At 38.1% G+C, this 18,993-nt stretch overlaps 1 protein-coding gene across 1 annotated transcript in view; it reads left to right on the top strand.

The window, feature by feature from the left end:
• The first annotated feature begins 7,869 nt into the window (after positions 1-7,869).
• The window catches only part of LOC127575439 (exostosin-1-like), a 380,638-nt gene continuing 369,514 nt past the window's right edge, over positions 7,870-18,993 (top strand). Inside the window, exons 1-2 of the mRNA XM_052025314.1 lie at positions 7,870-8,313; positions 9,186-10,202. Coding sequence (XP_051881274.1) covers positions 9,205-10,202 — 998 coding nt within the window. The 5' untranslated portion in view covers positions 7,870-8,313; positions 9,186-9,204. The remainder of the gene's footprint in view (positions 8,314-9,185; positions 10,203-18,993) is intronic.

Genomic DNA, 18,993 nt, shown 5'->3' with positions numbered 1-18,993 from the left:
AAATACAGGCCAGCAGAATGAGCAGACAAGCAGCCGATGAAATTTAATACAGAGAATGGCAAGGTGACATGCTTTAGCAGAAAAAACAAGGAGCAAAAACATAGGCTCAACAACATGTTCTAAAGGATGTGCAGCAACAGAGGGACAGAACAACAGAAGTGTGCTTAAATCTTTGAAGCTGGATTTACATGTTTCAAGTAGAATGACATAACCTGTAGGTTCCTAAGCTTCATCATTGGTGTACAAAACCAGGGAGGATATGTTGAACCTTTATAAAACATTGCTTTAGCCATAACTGTAAGATTGCATCCAATTCTAGTCACTGTGTATTAGGAAAGATGTGACAGTTTTTGTAAAGGTGCAGACTATATTCATTGGAATGGTTCTATAGTTGAGGGACTTAAAATACTTTTAGCCAGGTGAAGCTGGTTCACTTAGAGAAAGAAAGATTGAGTCAAGATTTGATAGAGATGCACAGGCTCAGGAAGGGTTTTGATAGAAGCTGTTCCCATTTGTTAAAGGACCGCAGGATGCAAATTCAACATGGAGTGAATGTGAGGATAAGGTTTTTAATGCATTGAATGGTTATCATCTGGAACCCCTTGCCTGAACAATTAGTGGAAATAAGAATCAATCAGGGTTTTCAAAAATGTATTGGATAGGAAAATCATTTACGAGACTTCAGGGAAACAGTAGAGGTAAGAGAACTGATGGGTTCTCTCTACAGAGAGCCAGCATGGATGGCCTCCTTCAGTACTATAACAGTTCCATAACCGTAGTATAGCAGGAGAGGGTTTGAACTAATTTATCAGGTACTTAGGCATCAATATATCCCAGAAGAATGAGCAGACAAGTGGTGGATAAAATTTAATACAGAGAACAGCAAGGTGATATGCTTTAGCAGGAATAACAAAGAGCAAGTGTGCAAAGAGGACTAGAAATTACATGAAGAATTAAAAATAATGGAGAATTACATCTTATAATGACACAAAAGGAGGTCATCCAGATCCATGCCAGGTTCAAGGACAGCAATCTCATTAGTCTCAACCCTTTCTCCTTACTTCCTTGTACTGCTCTCACATATGCTCATCAGCTCCCCTTTGATTCGTTTTGCCATTAAGCTACACTAGAGGTAATTTACCATAGCTAATTAATCCACCAGCATGTCTTTGGTATGTGGGGGGAATTCAGAGAACCTGGAGGAAACCCATGTGGTCACATAGAAAACATGCAAACTCCACAAGACAGCACCTAAGGTCAGGATCAAATGAGGTCCCTGGAACTTTGAGACAGCTGCACCAACTGCTGAGCCAATGTAACTCCCTGTTCAAGCCTAACATTATCACTATCCTATTCTGTTTACACATCCCAGCTCATCGACTTTATTAACCTCACTGTTATATTCATACTTTTGGACTCTAAACTTTTAAGCAGAATTGGTCCAAATGTCCCTGTAATCAACAATTCACCAAATGTTTCCAGTCATGCATTGAACTGCCATTTGAAGACTGGCATGTGACCCTTGGAGTTATCCAGAAATTATTACTTTAAAGGTATTAAAAAAATGTTCTTACCTCCTTATCACTGAATACAACATTCTTCCTTCCTGCGTCATCTGTTCTGTCATGGACAACAGCATCTAGTTGCTCCCCCAATTAGAACATTCTACACTGTGTCAGTTGTTTCCCTTAACCTAGTGCCAGGAAACACAATACCATATAAATCAAATGTCAGTGACGTCAGAACTGCCTATTCCCCCTCTCCTCAATTATCAAGCATCCGCTCTTGTTCTTTGCCTCATTATGGTAGGCTCAGGACTGCAGTTGAAGTACCAACACCATCACTGGTGCTCAATGCTGAATTTAGGTTTGAGAGTGCTTACTCCTACTTACCCTTCCTACTTGTTGCAATGTCCACCTGGTGCCACTGTGAACTCTACTTGGCTGTGATGCCACCATTTATTGAAACTTGAGTCATTAATGACATGAATCATGTGCAGCTTGCAGTTGGAAGGAGGCAAGACTTGCAATAAACTGCTACATTTTATCTTAGCTCCTGAATGCTGGTTTACTTTTCTAGAACAAACCTTATTATGAGTTCACCAGTAACCAGTCTTAGCTCTCATGACCTGGCCAATGTACTCTGCTGGGAATGCCAACTGAAATGACTTGTCATATAACACTGAGGCAGACATGAGAAGCCTGTCAGCATAGGACTGCAACCATAAGCTAATTAAAACAGATAGCTTGTATTTTAATTTGCTACATTTCTCCTGGTGTAATACAAAATGTATTTGATTACATCCCAGTGTCTTAATCTTCATCACTGAATTAAAACATTTGATTTAAATTTCATAATGAATTATTTAAGATTGTTTCAACATGAAAATGAATCAAAATTTTCCTTTTATGAATATAAATGAAAGATCAAATACAATATTGATTATGTTTTCCTTTGAAACAATCTGAAATAATTCAACCTTAAATGATGATAACTTCATCAGCAGCTTATCACCAGGACAACCCTGGTCTCACCCTATCAGAGGCATTCTCTTTGTCCATCCATCCTTCCCCCAACCTCTCTGCAATTTAAAACTAAATTTCCTTCTTTTGTCTCTAGTTCTGAGAAGAGTCTTCACCTGAAACCAACTCTGTTCGATTTTCTGCACTCTTGCTGCCTGACCTGGTAAGTGTTTCCACCAATTTTTGTCTCAGGTTCAGATTTCCAACGTCAGCAGTTTTTAAAATATAATGTACTATGTATATATATTATATATATGTCAATAAGACCATATTAATTCACTTCCAAAATAAGGAACTGGATGAATAAATCATGGAGGCCACTACATATACTGTCTTTGCCCCGTGGTAGATTGTTCTGCTTTTCTGCGTGCATAGACTGGTCGGGTAAATCAGCTAGTCCACGTTTGATAATAAAATGTTGCATGTTTCAAAATGTTATCGTCTTATCGGTTGGTTAAACCACTAGATGTCGCTTTTTTGAACCATTTCACTCTGGTTCAGAAAATTAAAAAGTATGTATTTTAAAATAAAATAAGCTGCTTTTACAACAAGAGAAATTGTCAAGATAGCATATGACAGAATACATAATATAAATGGTAAAATTACTGTATCCTGTCAACTTTATTTCCAATATTTATTGAAAATAAACAATTGCGATGCTGCAAAAATATCCTTCCCAATTTCTTTAAAGTTTTTGTCATATATATTTGGATTTCTTAATAAATGGCAATTCTACACTTTAAAGAAATTGTGTCTTAACATTGACATTACAATCGCATTTGATTTTTGTCAGGCAGACCATGCATCGGTCCTCTGCTAAACTATGTAAAACTCACAAGAGACTTGTCTCACGGGCAAATTAGACTAACACATATCAAATTACGCATTATTATACTGTATTTATTATTGAACGACTATTAAGAAAACCATGTTGTGTTTACTTGTGAGTGGGTTTTGCTCTGAAAAAGGAAGTGCAAATATATGTTTTGATAGCAAACCCAACCACAGGATAAATAGTTTTCAATTCGGGATTCTGGGTACATGGAATTCTTTAAGTAACAAGATCTGACATTTTCCATACGTCTCTCGTAGAATTATTTTATTTGTACAAAAGTGGTTTAAACTAATTAAATAAAATGTACACAGTGCTAGATTGGAAAAGCTGAAAGGGATGAATGTGCCTAGCATCTGTGTACTTTTATAATTAAAGGGCAAATAAAATGAAAACATAAATAACGTAGTGACATGTGTCCAAAGTCACCGAATGCTTTCTTCGGGGTTATGTTAATTTCATTTCTAATGAAGAAAATGCAGTCTTAAAAATGAATAAGATACTGTATGTGCGCATACGTACAGAAGTTCAGTCTCACGTTGGCTTTCTTAATGATTAGTCACCTTTCAGTCTGAAGTGGATAGCTGTAAAACATCAAACATACTTTTGTGCTTGTTATCAAGTGGTGAACAAGCATACTATCACTAGTGCAAGAAAGACTTAGTTAAATGATTTTCGAGACTGAGGGTTCATCCTTTCCATTCGAAAGTCAGCAGTCCAGAATGTATTCTGCAACACTGCAAGTATCTGTCAGGCTCCAGTGCTGCTTTTACACATGAAGCTTCCTGCAGAAGCAATCCGAGTAATGCAAAATTGGGTCCAACAGATGTTCAAAAATTTATTGGATTTTTCTGTTTAACTACTTGCAAAAAAATGGAAATCAATTGCAATTGCAGATAAAGACGAACATACCTGTCTGAATGCATCCCTGATTGGAAAACTCGACAGACGTGACTGGAATATCTAAATTTTTAACTGTGCTGCAAATGAAGTGAATACTTTTTTTTCTGGGTTCATTTGTATTTTAAACAAAAACAGAAAATGCTGGAGATACTCAGCAGGTCAGGCCACGTCTGTGGGAAGAGAAACAGAGTCAACGTTTCGAACTGACCTGTATGCATTAAGGGCATATTAAAGAAATTAATTGTAATATTTGGGAACTTTTCAAAGTAATTTTATGAATCATATTGCGCTCAAAATGATTGAAAATCATATTGTGCGTCGAAAAATAGTCTGCGAAAACCAATGAAAGCCAACAGAAAGCTAATGAGAATTCCACCTTGCCACACAAATCCAAATCTGACTTGTCGAGAGTTTGCTCTGATGACAAACGACTATCCTGCATTCGAGATACTTTCGGAGCCCCGCGTGGGAAAAGACGCTGAGCATCCATATCGTAAAAATATCTCAAATAACCATAAACATTCAGACCATCTATAGAAATCCACGAGTGTCCCCATCCCAAATCAAAATCTTAACGTATCCCACAATTTTCATTTCCACAGTTTTCTTTGGAATTTCATTCCACCCTGTTGATCATATTATATATGAGGGAGAAGGTCCTAAAATTAGTCTTTACAATTTCTTATTTTGAACTACTCTCTACTAAGTCAATATTTTGGCTTTGCCATATTCTTCCTTAACTTTCTGGTCTGCATAGTCAGTCTCCGCCCGAATCTCCCGTCCAGGCTAAAAGCCCCGAGTTTCTCTACACTTGCCTAATGACTCACGTCTTTATTTTAAACTGGAATCAGTCTCGTGGCTCTTCTCTGCCGTGCTTTCAGTGCTTGAATGTCTCCCCTGTTTCTCAATAACCAGAGTAAACATAATTCTGAAGGCGCTGTTTGGCCAGAGTTCTATGTAGTTTAACCGCAGTCTGTTCTATTTGACGGTTACAGCGCACTTTCAGTCTGCTGCTCTATATTGATTATTAGCATGTTGTATTGAATTTAATTCCATTTATTTTTGTTTCAGTCTTAATTATTTCAATATAATTCATAAAGTGAGTTGATCATTTCCCTCCTACAAGCCATACACTACGTTTTTCTAAATTAAGTTGCCATCCCATATTTTTGTCTCTGGTTATATTCGGTCTAACTCTATTTATAATTTCTGAGCTGGTTCCTTCTGTTCCACTTCCCAACTTAGTCTGGTCTCATCATCATCAAATTTTAATAATTTGTGCTGCTTCCAAATTCAAGTTAATAATAGCTATTTGACATATTTTAAGAGTGATATATTCAACAAAGTGAAGGGGCCAATACTTGTACATAAAGCTCTATTAAACGTATTAACTAGTAGGTTGTTTCATCGCTGTTTGTGAATTGTGGTATGCACAAACTGAGTTCCGACAGAACAGCATGGCATATTCTTTGAATTAATAATTGGCTATGAAGCACTGAAGTACACACTTCTTGTCGCATATTGTTGCTTCATCTTTCTTTCACGGATATCCTCGCTAATTGAATGTCCAATATTAATCCCAGTGAACAGCCCCTCCCCCGTCCGATTGCTATTTTAAGGTTTGTAGATGACATATTCCTCTTTATTTTAAATGTATTTGTTAATCTATATTTGCATTAATTATAAATTAAGTTCAGATGAACTATTTCCTCCACTTGAAATACTGTTATCCTTCAGATACTGACATGGCTTTGATTTTTTCCAGACTGGCTTTATTTCACAAGATCACGTGAACACAAATTAGCTTTTTAAATTAGTTTGGGATTTAGGACTCTCAGTTTAGTTTTACCAATTTTATAGATGTTTTTAAGAATCCTGTATAATTCTATAAGATAAATATCTTTCATCTCCTTCCAGGACTGAAAACTTCAGTTTTCCTGTATTTCATGATAATTCAGAGCTCTGTTAATAGCGATCTGCAACTGCCTTGTGCTTTTTTTCTACACAATGCTTGAATGCATTCAGAATTGGATGTAATATTAAAGCTGCAGTCTTACCAGGGCACTACAATATGTAGCTTGATCATGCCCCCCACTGACTTAAATTTTATGTCTTAATTTTTGCATTTCAACACTCAAATAGGTTTATTGATGACCCTTGACCGTCTGAGTGTTTCCAGCATTTTCCCTTTATATAGGTTTTATTTGCCAGCTTGATATGTTTAACAATAAGAATGCAAAGACTCCAAATCATTATTTGTTATTTCTGTATTATTCTTGAAGAGTGCTCTTTGCCTCTTTTTGTTTTCCATATGTAGTGCCTTAAATCGCGCTTTACATTGGTTGCAATAATTTTCATCAGCTCGATTTCTGACAACTAATGTGTCGTGTCTTAATTCATTATGCTCCTCGCCCAAACAAATCACCTCTGTACTCCAGAAGCTAAAAATCATCTGAAAATAATAGGAAACGGCTGCAGTATCTGTGGATGGAGAAACAATGTCAAGGTTTCAAGTTGGTAAACTTTCATCAGAACTCCTTATGTAGTAACTCTGTTGTTCTCTCTCCACAGACGCTGCTGGGCCTATTCAGCATTTCCAGCACTTTTTCTGTTAGTATCAGGGATAATTTTTGAGATACCACTTCCAAATGCATATTTTCTCCTAATTTGCGTCATCTTAAAATCTCCTCTGAATCTGCGCTGAAATAATTCAGTTGGACACCTGATTGCTAAAACTGCTATAATTGACCAAACTATATCTACCGTTGCAGATGGTCCCTTAATTGCCAACATTTGGATTTTGTCACTTTACACGGAAAGCGACGAAATGACAAGCGAGTGCCTATCCCCTTAAAACCGCAAAGGTGGCGGGGGCGGGCATGGAGTGACGCCGCTGCACTCCTCAGCGGACCATGGATTGCGTGATGCGCGTGCGCGGGGAAAAAAAACTGGAGCCGGTGATTGACGTCAAGGTTGTCGAATCACAGCAGGGCGTTTCACAAAAACTGTGGTTATCTCAACCAATCCGAGAGAGGGAATGGGGCGGCACGGAAATGCCGCTATCAAGTTGGATTAGCGTGAGCTGAGAGAAGCGGTCTGGAGTCGGAGCCAGTGTGAGGAGGGAGGGAAGGAAGGAGGGAGGGAAGAAGGGAAGGGAAAGCTCGCAGCCGGGGCATCGAGAGCCACTCACTGAATTAACTGCACAGCCTTCATCCCGGACAAAACAAAAAGCCAGCAAAAAGAGCAAGCAGGGGATTTCCACACGCAAAGGTTGGACGAGTCACTCTCTGCAGTATTTTGTGGCTGTGGTTCCTCTCTTGTTTCAATGAAAGAAAGCGACTGAAAGGAAGAAATTCCGAGAGAGACGGAGAACATAACGGCGTCTTGTACGCTTCAATGCACCGGAGCCCCGGGAGACAGTGTCGTTCTTCGCGCTGATGGCTTTCTCACACACTGTGCACACTTGCTCGGCTGCTTAGTCGCACACGAAAGGCATGGCAGGAGTTGTTGGAAACCGACCGAGGCTTTGAAAGTTGAAAGAGTTTCATTGGTTTCGGAAAAGCAGCGATCATTTTATTCCACGTTCTGCTCACAGGACTTTCCACCTCCTCCCAACCTGTGCTGTTAACAAAATGAGGACTTTTATCACTGACGGCTGAGAAGAGGAACTTTATTTTAAAAAAAGTGAATAATGTTTCTTACTTTGAAAAGAAATATTTTGCGTTTTTCACGTGAATGAAAATATTTTCATTTCTCACAAGTCTGCAGCCAGATCAGAGGGTGAAAGGAAAAAAAATGTTTCCTGTGTGGATAGTGACCTTGGCTTCGCCGCCGACGAGAGCATAGGTTTGATTAATTGAAAATAAATAAAATCAAGGATATTGACTATTTCACATGACAGCCAACAAAAAGGACACTAGCAACTTAAACGACCATAAAACGCCCACCAATGCACGCAGGATGACTATCGGCATCTCAAAGAGTAGAAGAATGAAGAAGGGAAAAAGTTGTTCCTGATGACAGGTTCCTGCACTGTAACCCCCAGACTAGATCCAGGTACTCAGTAAAAAAAAATGCAGTTGTAAACGAAGTGATTATTAAATGAAAGTACTATGGCAATGAGCATTTTAAGGAGTCTGTGCTTCCATAAGGAAGCTATATAGTGTAATTTTGTTGTCATTTTTAACGTTCCCCCAGTTTTGTTTATTTGTGCTGATGGGACACACGGGGGCCGAGCTGGGGCACATTAAGCGGTTTGTATTCCTGAGGATGCCATTGCAGTGGGGGAGTAATCCGCCCCGGGCTGCTGGCTGCTGTAAGCGGCAGGGCGCCAAGGCAGCACGGCGGTGGCTGCTGCTGGCAGCGCCGGTCGGCGAGAACTACATGGGATGAGGGCTGAGGGATGGATGCAGCAGGAAATAAAGCGCTGCACCCCTCGCCTTGGCAACCGCTTCAACATGGCGACGGCGGGCTCTGCTTCAGCCTCATCCACGGGGCTGTGCAGCGGGGCACCCGGCCCTGGCACCGTCCCGGCTCCGGCCTTATCCCGGTGCCATTCCAAGGCCCGGCCCCGCACCATCATCGGCTGCATCCTCGGTCACAACCCGGCTCCCATCCCCAGCCCCCCAACTCCACCCACGGCCCGGTCACAGCCCTAGCCTTCACCCCAACCCCCTGCTCCTGCCCCAGTCCGGAGCCGCACTCAGCACAGCCGCAGGCCCCGCGTTAGTCACAAAACACCGGCTTTCAAACGGGAACGTTTAATCGGCAATTTCCCACAACCATCTGGAAATGTTTTCCGTTGAAACAACTTTTTTTTATGTGAGATTTTTGTAAATGAGTTGAGAGTTTGCTTTTATCTGTGATAAGCAAATAACTCCAGTGCAAATTGTTTTTTCTTCCCTCACTTGCTTTCTTCAAAATGCCAGCGGCCCCCCGCTCGCCCACATGCAGGCCAAGAAAAGGTATCTTCTAGTGTCATTGGGCGCCTGTCTTTTGCTGCTTTTCTACCTGGGAGGAGCGCGGTTCCGACAATCGCCCTCAAATTTATCTTCATCATCATTATCGGCCGATCATCTTCACAACGATCTCGGAGACCAGGGTTCAGTTCCAATCAGACGCCACTGGCCGGTGTGGATAAACCTACTGAATAGCTATTTCAGCTCGGAGGACGGACGAAGCGATGAAGAGGAGGCAATCCACCTTGACCTCAACCCTGGACTTTCCCCAAGGCAGAAGAGGGAGGTCAAGGCGAACGTTTACAAGAATCGAAAATGCAGGATGGAGACTTGCTTCGACTCCTCTCTCTGCCAAAGAAACGGATTCAAAGTGTATATCTACCCGCTTCAAAAAGGGGAGAAGATTTCTGAAAGTTACCAGAAAATCCTTACTACTATCGAGGATTCCAGGTATTATACATCAGATCCAAGACAAGCATGTTTGTTTGTCCTCAGCATTGATACCTTGGATAGAGACCAGCTTTCATTTCAGTATGTTCATAATGTAAAAGCTAAAATTCAAAGTCTCCCATTGTGGAATGACGGAAGGAATCATCTTATATTCAATCTGTATTCAGGGACCTGGCCTGATTATACGGAAGATTTAGGATTTGATATCGGGCAAGCTATGTTAGCTAAAGCCAGTATTGGTATGGATAACTTCCGATCAAATTTCGATATATCCATCCCCTTGTTTTCCAAAGAGCATGCTCAAAAGGGAGGCGAAAGGGGTTGGCTTATGTACAACAATGTGCCACCCACAAGAAAATACTTACTGGTTTTTAAAGGTAAAAGGTACTTAACTGGTATTGGCTCAGAAACCAGAAATGCCTTGTATCATGTACATAATGGAGAAGATATTATTTTGTTAACCACTTGTAAACACGGGAAGGACTGGGAAAAACACAAAGATGTCAGATGTGATAAAGACAATGAGGAATATGAAAAGTAAGTGATTTTTTTTACTCATTATATAACATTTAAATAATGCGGTACAATTCTATTACACTTGATTGTAGTGTAGTTGAAGCTGTGGAAGTGCTATGCTGCCATTCGTATTTGGCATAATTTATAATTCTGTGCACAAATAGCAATGATTTTATTATGAATTTCAAGCATTGTTTCATAATATGGTTTCTTGTGATGGATATACAGAAAATGCATGTGTTTTGAGTCAGCTTTGAAAGGTGAGATTTTGCTGAAATATTATAAATGATTACTTTAAAAGTTACTTACGCCTTATGCAAGAGTAAAAATGTCAATGTAATGTTTGACAGTATGCCATAAAAATACATTAAATTCATATATGTGATTTAAAATGCTTGATGAAATAACTCTATCACTGTCCAAACACTTCAGCTGTTGTAACTGACATTTCTGATCATTTATACTGTGTTTATTTTCTTTTGGTGCTATAGAAATTTCTTACTCTATTTTTATTGTACAATCAGAAAGTTACACAATTTTGTGTTTTAAACTGGTCTATGTATGAGTGCTTTGTGTAATTTGAGCAATGTTTCAACTTGCATTGTACTTGGCTTCACATTTTTGTAGATGTGAATCCCTGCCCTCCCTGCTACTGCATGTTGCCGTGCCAGGAATCTGCCATAAAGCCGTGCCCTCTGTCAGTGCTCCTGTAAGATTGAATCATCACGGTCGAGCTGAGAAGCTACCCAGGAAAGCTGGTATTGCGCTGGTTAGGCCGAGCGATGTAATCACTCAGGGCTGCACTCTGGCTGGCATGTTGAGTGCAGGTGTTGCAGGGAGTGGCAGCAGCTGACCCATGTGTTGACAAACCACTTGGATCCTGCGGTCTCTCTCATCAGCTGTTGGAGGGGATAGAAATTGGTGCCTCTCCTTCCTTTGTCATGCATAGCTCTCCTCAGGCTGGTGATTTGTCTACAGTAACAAGCTCGATGGCCGGTGACAAACGTCGTGAAAAAGTATATAGTTAAGGCTAATAATTCCATTATTTTTTATAATGACCTTTGAAATCAGTTTACCAAATGTTGGTACCAGATCTCCATCCCCCTATTTTCTATTGACGTAATGTCTTATTACATAGCTTCAACTTAAACGGTACTTTCAGGAGCATATCCCTTGTGTAACCTGGCATTCAACTGTAATCCAATTTCCCATGGCTATTTAATTTGTAATTATTTGGCAATCAGCTCATTCATGATTTTTTAATCTTTTGGCCATGAAATGAGGAATAATCATTGTAGCCAGGTGTAGTGCTTATTTTGTGGCACAAGTGTGGTTATGCCATTGGAAGTACCGAAGAAAATCACTAACGTGCTCATTATGTAATACATTGCATTTGTTTAAACATTTACCACTGGATCAATTATTGAAATATTCTGATTAGATAAGTGAGTATGAGGAATTGATTGGTACTGAAGTAAGGGGTTCTCCTAGTAATGTGATTATTAATAGGAACACAGTAGACCACTCAGCTCCTGGAACTTTTTATTGGGCTATATCTCAATTTCATTTATCTTATCTTTAGACCATCTGTGTTAGTTATGACTAATTCACACAGAAATAAATTGGTGTTGAAAATGAGAATTATCACAGAAATTGCATCTGCTTTGGTTTAATGCACAGAGGGTCGAGCTGGGTGCAAGAAATAAATATTTCAAATGTTTTGCTACTTTATGTGGGGGAAAAATTATTTCTGATTTCCATTCTAGCTGGTGCAGCTCTGATTTTAACATTTTCATCTCTTTTCTGGATTAACTGTGGAGCTTCTTTCTCCCAGGTTTCCTGTTCAAAACCTATATCATTAAAAATCCTCCAATAAGATGACTCCATAAACTATTGAATTTCAGTGAATACAAACCACATATATATCACCTGAATTATAATTTGTATTGTATTCTGCTTAATCCATGCTGTACCCTTTCTAAGGCCAATTAATCTTCCCTGAGGTTGGTGCCCAAAACTCCAGATGGGATCTATTAAAGCTATGCATGGCTCAAGTATCACTTCCTTACTTTTGTATCCTAAACCCCTGAAAATAATGCAAGCATTCAATTAATCCTTCCGATTTTTTTGGACGTGTGCATTAGCTTTTAGTGATTTATGCACATTAATATGTAAATACCATTACTCCATCACAGCTCCCAGTCTCTTCTGATTTTTGTTTTATTTCTTTAATTACAATTTATCTCTTCAGATATGGATTTTCTCATATCTCCTTGCACTGACTGTCACTTGCTACACTTTTTGTTACACCCACTTAGATTCTTCTTTTGTATTTGAAAAAAAAACAAAAAACACAGTTGCTGGAAATCTCAAGTAAAATCAGAAAATGCTGAAAATACAAATATACTTTTGGTCTCCACACCATCATGGACACTTCTTTTATCCTTTCCACCCCTACCCTTTCTCTGCAACTTAAAATGTGCTCAATTTCGAGCTTTTGCTAGTTCTGATCTGAAATTTCCTCTGTTTCTCCCTCCACCCAACCCCCAAGACCTGCTGACTATTTCTAGCATTTTCTACTCTATTCCATTTTAATTTTCTTGTCTATCTATACTACTTAAGGCCCGAGTTCACTATTATGCTAACCCTAAAGTGTTTCTGATGACATGCAATGAAGGCATTGGCTTGTGCACCTGTGCAGACCCTGCAACAAATCTAATCTCACACCTGGAATTAAGATCCTACTTTTGCCTCCTAATTCATCTGCTAGATATGTGATTAGTATTTCTTTATCCATGTTATTAGTGTTTGTGGTGCATTCTGTAAATTAGAAAACAATCCTTTTATTCTGAGTCTCCATCTTTCATCACAAGGTTTTCTTCAATTTTATGAATTTTCCATTATTGATTTATAATCTTTTGTACAGCAGTTTACCTAATGTCTTCTGGATATTTGTATGATCAGAATCCACAGATAATCTTCTATCCATTGCCATTGAACTTCTCAAGAATTCAGCAAGATTAGTTAGATCTAACCTTCTCTTCACAAATCCAGGCTAAGTCTGTTTGATTAGCTTGCCCAAGTGCTCAGTAACACTCAGTACTTTCTTCAGAACTGAAATTACTTTTTTTTTACCTCTAATAGGTTAAATAATAGAATGACATTTGCAATTTCTAATCCTTAAATCCATTAACTGAATATGGAGGTGATTGGAAAATTTGTGATCAATCCATCCTGTTTATTTTATTATTGTGAAATAGACATTTTTGGGTTCTTGAAGTATGTTTCAGTCCAATCATTTTACCACATTATCGTTTTGATTAATAGTTCTGTTAAGTTCTTCTCTTTAGGTTTAGCTTCCTGTGCCACTGTTTCTGCACTTTTATGCACAATGAAAACAGCAGTGACCATTTAATGTTTATCATCTATTGTAATATTTCTGAGTATCGTTAGTTGCCTGACAATTGCTTTTCTTACTCTCTTTTGCATAATATAGTTTCATAAAGTTTATTGGTATAAATTGAATTTCAGAAACTGAATACTGTATTGATGTTTGAAGTAACTTTATAAAATTTACTACCTACGTATTTAGAAATATTTTTGGTTGAATCATGTAAGTATTGATTGTTCTTGTTTTTGCTTTTTTTTAAACTCTTTTATTTCCTCATAATTGTCTAATAGGAATATTTTAATTGAAAAATTATGTGATACTTGGATCCAGAATTATTGCAAGGTTTGGAGTTGGTGCAGTTTCACTTACACAGTTGGCATGCACTATTTGAAGGTACTTTTGATACAGATCTGCAAATCAACATTCACCTTTGATTACTGCTATCAAAGTCCTGTGAGAATTGATATCATTGAGATGATTTATTGCTTTTACTTTTGCTGTGACGACGTGCAAGTAAATTAGGCCTTTTGCATATGGTGCGGTTAAGGACATGTTTGCATTAACCTGTTTCACAATCCTGGCCAATTCTTGTTTATTGAATGAGGTCATTGATTTTCAGTGGTATAATTGGCTGTCTAGAAGTGTCCTGGATTTTAAATTTTTCAAACTGAAAATAATAAATGCTGAGAGAATTAAAAATAAAGCACTTTTGGAAGTTGAGTTTGTGTAATTCTGTCTTCTGTTTCAATTTCACCTTATTCATTCCAAAATTAATGTTGTTATAGTCTTAGGATCACAGTATAATGCAGCATGGAGACAGGCCCTTTGGCTCAGCTCATCCATTCTGTCTATGTGCATGTGTTTGGACTATATCCCTCTTGGCTTTTTTCTATCCATGTACCTGTCCAAATGTCTTTTAAACATTGTAATTGTACGCATCTCTACAGCTTCCTCTGGTGGCTCATTCCATATACAGTATCTACCATCCTCTGTGTAGAAAAGGTTTCCCCCTGGGTCCCTTTTATATTTTTCCTATCTTACCTTAAATCTACGCCCTCTAGTTTTAGATTCCCCTACCATGGGAAAAAGGCTGTGACCATCAATCTTATCTACTCTCCTTATGATTTTGTATACCTCTATAGGTGATCCTTAACCACCTACACTTCAGGGAAAAACGTCCCAGCCATTTGAGCCTCTCCATTTAACTCAAGCCCTTGAGTCCTGGTAACATTTTTTCTGTATCTTTCCAGCTTAACGACATCCTTCATTTAGCTGGTGATTATAATACTCTTTTGATTACATTGCAAAGAGATGAAAATGCTTTGTACTAACATAATGATAAAAATAGTTGTCAATATATTTGTCTTTAAACAATTCTTAGGATTCCAATCAGTGATTAGAATTAACCTTGTATTTAAAAGATGTTTGTAAATTATCTGACCAGTACATAAATTTAATTTAAGAAGTGATTGAGGAGATTTGCTCCTCTTGTTAAATATTAGGTACAATAGACTCTTGACATTTTGGATTTTAAATACTTTTCTGCCCAGCAGTTGTTACCCTTTATCATAAGATGTATAGTTCTTAAAAATATTTCTCTATTTTGAACACAAGATGTTCAGCAAGCAGGTGACTTGAAATATTCTTCATGTCAAGCTACAAGTGTAATCAAATCTGTACTCAAAAGCAAATTTGCCTTTGTTTACATTGAAATTATTAAGCTGGATGAAATAATTGTTCTCCAAAGCAGTTTACATTGTCATGGTGTGAACTTATGGGAGAAAAAAGAACTAGAGGTAGTTGGGCAACATGAACTCGAACAAACTTGGTAAAGATTTGTGTGTGGCAACTGATTAAAAATACTTCACTTCAAAGAATAAGTAAAAGGATGCTTATGAAAATGAACTGAAGCTTGCCACTTGGTACTGACATCTCCTTTGTGGGCAAACCAAAAGTGAATAGGATGAATGGAGCCTTCTGTAAAGCATTTTGGAAATCATTGCAAGCATATTAGAAAAGATGTACATTTTTAAAGATTTTCCAGACTTTCATCTTGCAGACATACAGTATATTTAAGTCATAGTTTGAATTTTTCTCTATATAATTCTGCCCAGATGGCATCATACAGAAGTCTGCTTTAAAGCAAGAATATTATCAACTATGAATCTTTAAATGTAATACTTCTATTGTATGTTCATTTGTGGCATGAATTCTCAGGAAAAATGTATTTTATATTTGAGTCAATGCATAATGTGCACCATCCCAGCATAACTTTATTGGGGGAGGAACAGGTGCTGGAGAGGGAGGAGTTTCCATAAGGGGTTAAGACTTGCCGTTGCAGGGCATTTAATGATGCCTGTCATCAGATAGACTTGTATACATTAATTTTTTTTGTCTTTTGTGTGTTGGAAATGAAAGCTGATCACATTAGTGAAGGAAACTGGGCATTTGGGACCTTGTTGAACAGGCAGGCAACTGCTTATGCCATTAATAAATCAGATTTGAGTGGCTGTGAAATTAACTTTATGAGGAATGAGTAGGAAATGTTGATTGGAGAGGATGAAGTTAATGCTAAACAGAAGGCCACAAAAAAGGAGGGAAAGTAATTTTGACTTATTTAAAAAATAAAAAAAATAAAGGAAAGTTGTTGAAGGAATGAATCTATGCACTTGAAATTATTGTTTTATGATGCACAGAGTTTTACTGGCAGTAATTAATGCTTGTATGGGGCTTAAATGGTATTCAGACTAAAATAAACGGGTCATCTTTCTGTCAGGAATTTACTTTGTACAACCATGTAACTACAATTTCACACCAAGATGGACCATTGATAGCTCAGTGCAGTACAGAGAGTGTATAATAGCATTGCATGTGCTGGCTTTGGAATGAAACATTAAACCATCCATCTATTCTCATGTAATGGGACCTTGCGGCCATCTGGAGTGTTTTTCAAAATGAGGATGGGATGGTGGGAAAGGACCAATTTGTTGGTTAGCATTCTTGCTTAAACAAAAATTGCCACAAACACAAGTACATTAATTGATTACTCACTCACTATACTGAATAAGTTTGCTGTGTGAAAAATGATTACAACGCGTCTATTACATAGCAACAGAAGCTGTTCATTGTATCTGAATCACCTATGAGTCTCCGAAGAAAAAGCATTGTATAAACACAAGACTACTTTTTTTAATGATGACTATGGAGAAATTGAATATTTAAATACACATCAGTGTTTTGCTTTGCTGCCTTTTTTCATTACATTTAAGTAAAAATTATCTTAAAATGTTCATTGTAGCAACAAGTAATATTATCATTATGTGATTGTAATGTTTTTTTAAGAAAGGTGTTGTGTGGGGTGATCTTTCCCTTTTGCACTTCACTACAATTTTCGTTCCAATCCATTAAAGAATTCTTCATTTTCTACATTTTGTGTTCTTTTTTTTAAGGAAGTTTCCATTGTTAAAACATTTGAATTTTCCAATTTAACTTAAAGCTAAAACAGGTACCATGTCACAAATTTTATATGAAAAGCTTTAAAATTTGTCTTCTATTGCAAGTACGTATTGATTCATTGCACTTAGTTTAATAACATGTTATAGTTGGGTGATGGAATTTTTGCTTCAAGCACATACTTTACGGGGGGGGAATAAATACTTTGACTTTTGCAACTTTTTCCTTATTAAAATTTAGAATCTGGATTTGTTTGGTCTAACAGCATATGAAAAGGGAAATTTTCAGGTGGGCTCTTGTGACTGTGACATGCAATTTTCTTTACAACAGATTTTTCATCTTGCATTATTGTGATAAAGTGGAGCTATAACTAATTCATGCAAATATCCAAAGTAGCCTTTGTGGCTAGGTGATCTGCACTTGTGCTCTTTTTATTTGCAGAATCATGACTTAAAAATTTCTAAAATATAGAAGATGCAATAATATTTATGTTAAGACTGATCTGCATTGTATAAAATGTTGCAACATAGAACCGTTTCACATGAAGAATGCAGGTGAGGTCACTTCTGCGGGAAGAGAAACAGAGTTAATGTTACATGTCAAAGACCCTTTTCAATTCTGGCAATGATAATTCTGTTTCTCTTCCCAGTAGATGTGGCCTGATTTGCTGAGGATTTCCAGCATTTTTTTGTTTTTATTTTAGATTTCCAGCCTCTTGGTTTCTTGCATCTTGATTTTAAATATGTTCAAAATATTTTTGTGACCAGAGAATATACTAGTATGCTACTGTTCTATTCCTGTTCATAAAATTCACCTTTGCTTGCAATGATGAAAGTGAAATACAGCCAAAGGTCCAATTATTGTTGCTGTGTTGAGCCTCTGTATGAAAAAATGCTAATACAGTTAGCATTTGTAGCTCATTTGTGTATTTGTTGTTGCAGGTGATGGCAATTTTGTACTGCCTTTAGAATTGCAGGAGTTCTTTGTGACTCTCCATGTTGATTTACAAATGATCGAGATTATCATTTTAAAACTGTCATCCAGATAAAATTTGCCTGCATAACTGCATTTAAGCAATTACTTTGAGATATATTTTGTGAAGGAATGACTAGGTGCTTTATGAATGGAAGTCTTCTCAAGTTATTTGTCAACCATTTGCTATTGGTATTGGTTTATTATTGTCACTTGTACCGAGGTGCAGTGAAAAACTTGTCTTGCATACTGATTGTACTGGTCAATTCATTACACGGTGCAGTTACACTGAGTTATTACAGAGTGCATTGATGTAGTACAGGTAAAAACAATAACAGTACAGAGTAAAGTGTCACAGCTACAGAGAAAGTGCAGTGCAATAAGGTGCAAGGTCACAACAAGGTAGGTGGTCAAGTCATAGTCCATCTCATCGTATAAGGGAACCGTTCAATAGTCTTATAACAGTGGGGTAGAAGCTGTCCTTAAGTCTGGTGGTACATGCCCTCAGGCTCCTGTATCTTCTACCTGATGGAAGAGGAGAGAAGAGAGAATGTCCTGGATGGGTGGGGTCTTTGATTATGCTGGCTGCTTTGCCAAGACAACGAGAGGTAAAGACCGAGTCCAAGGAGGGGAGGCTGGTGTCCATGATGTGCTGGGCTGTGTCCACAACTCTCTGCAGTTTCTTGCGGTCCTGGGCAAAGCAGTTGCTGTACCAAGCCATGATACATCCTGATAGGATGCTTTCTATGGTGCATCGGTAAAAGTTGGTGAAAGTCAAAGGGGACAAACCAAATTTCTTTAGCCTCCTGAGGAAGTAGGGGCACTGGTGAGCTTTCTTGGTCGTGGCATCTACGTGATTTGACCAGGACAGGCTGTTGGTGATGTTCACTCCCAGGAACTTGAAGCTGTCAACCCTCTCGACCTCAGCACCATTGATGTAGACAGGTGCATGCACACTGCTCCCTTTCCTGAAGTCAATGACCAGCTCTTTTGTTT

The sequence above is a fragment of the Pristis pectinata genome, chromosome 10 (assembly GCF_009764475.1).
Source record: "Pristis pectinata isolate sPriPec2 chromosome 10, sPriPec2.1.pri, whole genome shotgun sequence".
NCBI classification, from domain to species: domain Eukaryota; kingdom Metazoa; phylum Chordata; class Chondrichthyes; order Rhinopristiformes; family Pristidae; genus Pristis; species Pristis pectinata.
Note: the sequence above shows the minus strand (reverse complement) of the source record. Positions and strands in the feature narration are given on the sequence as shown.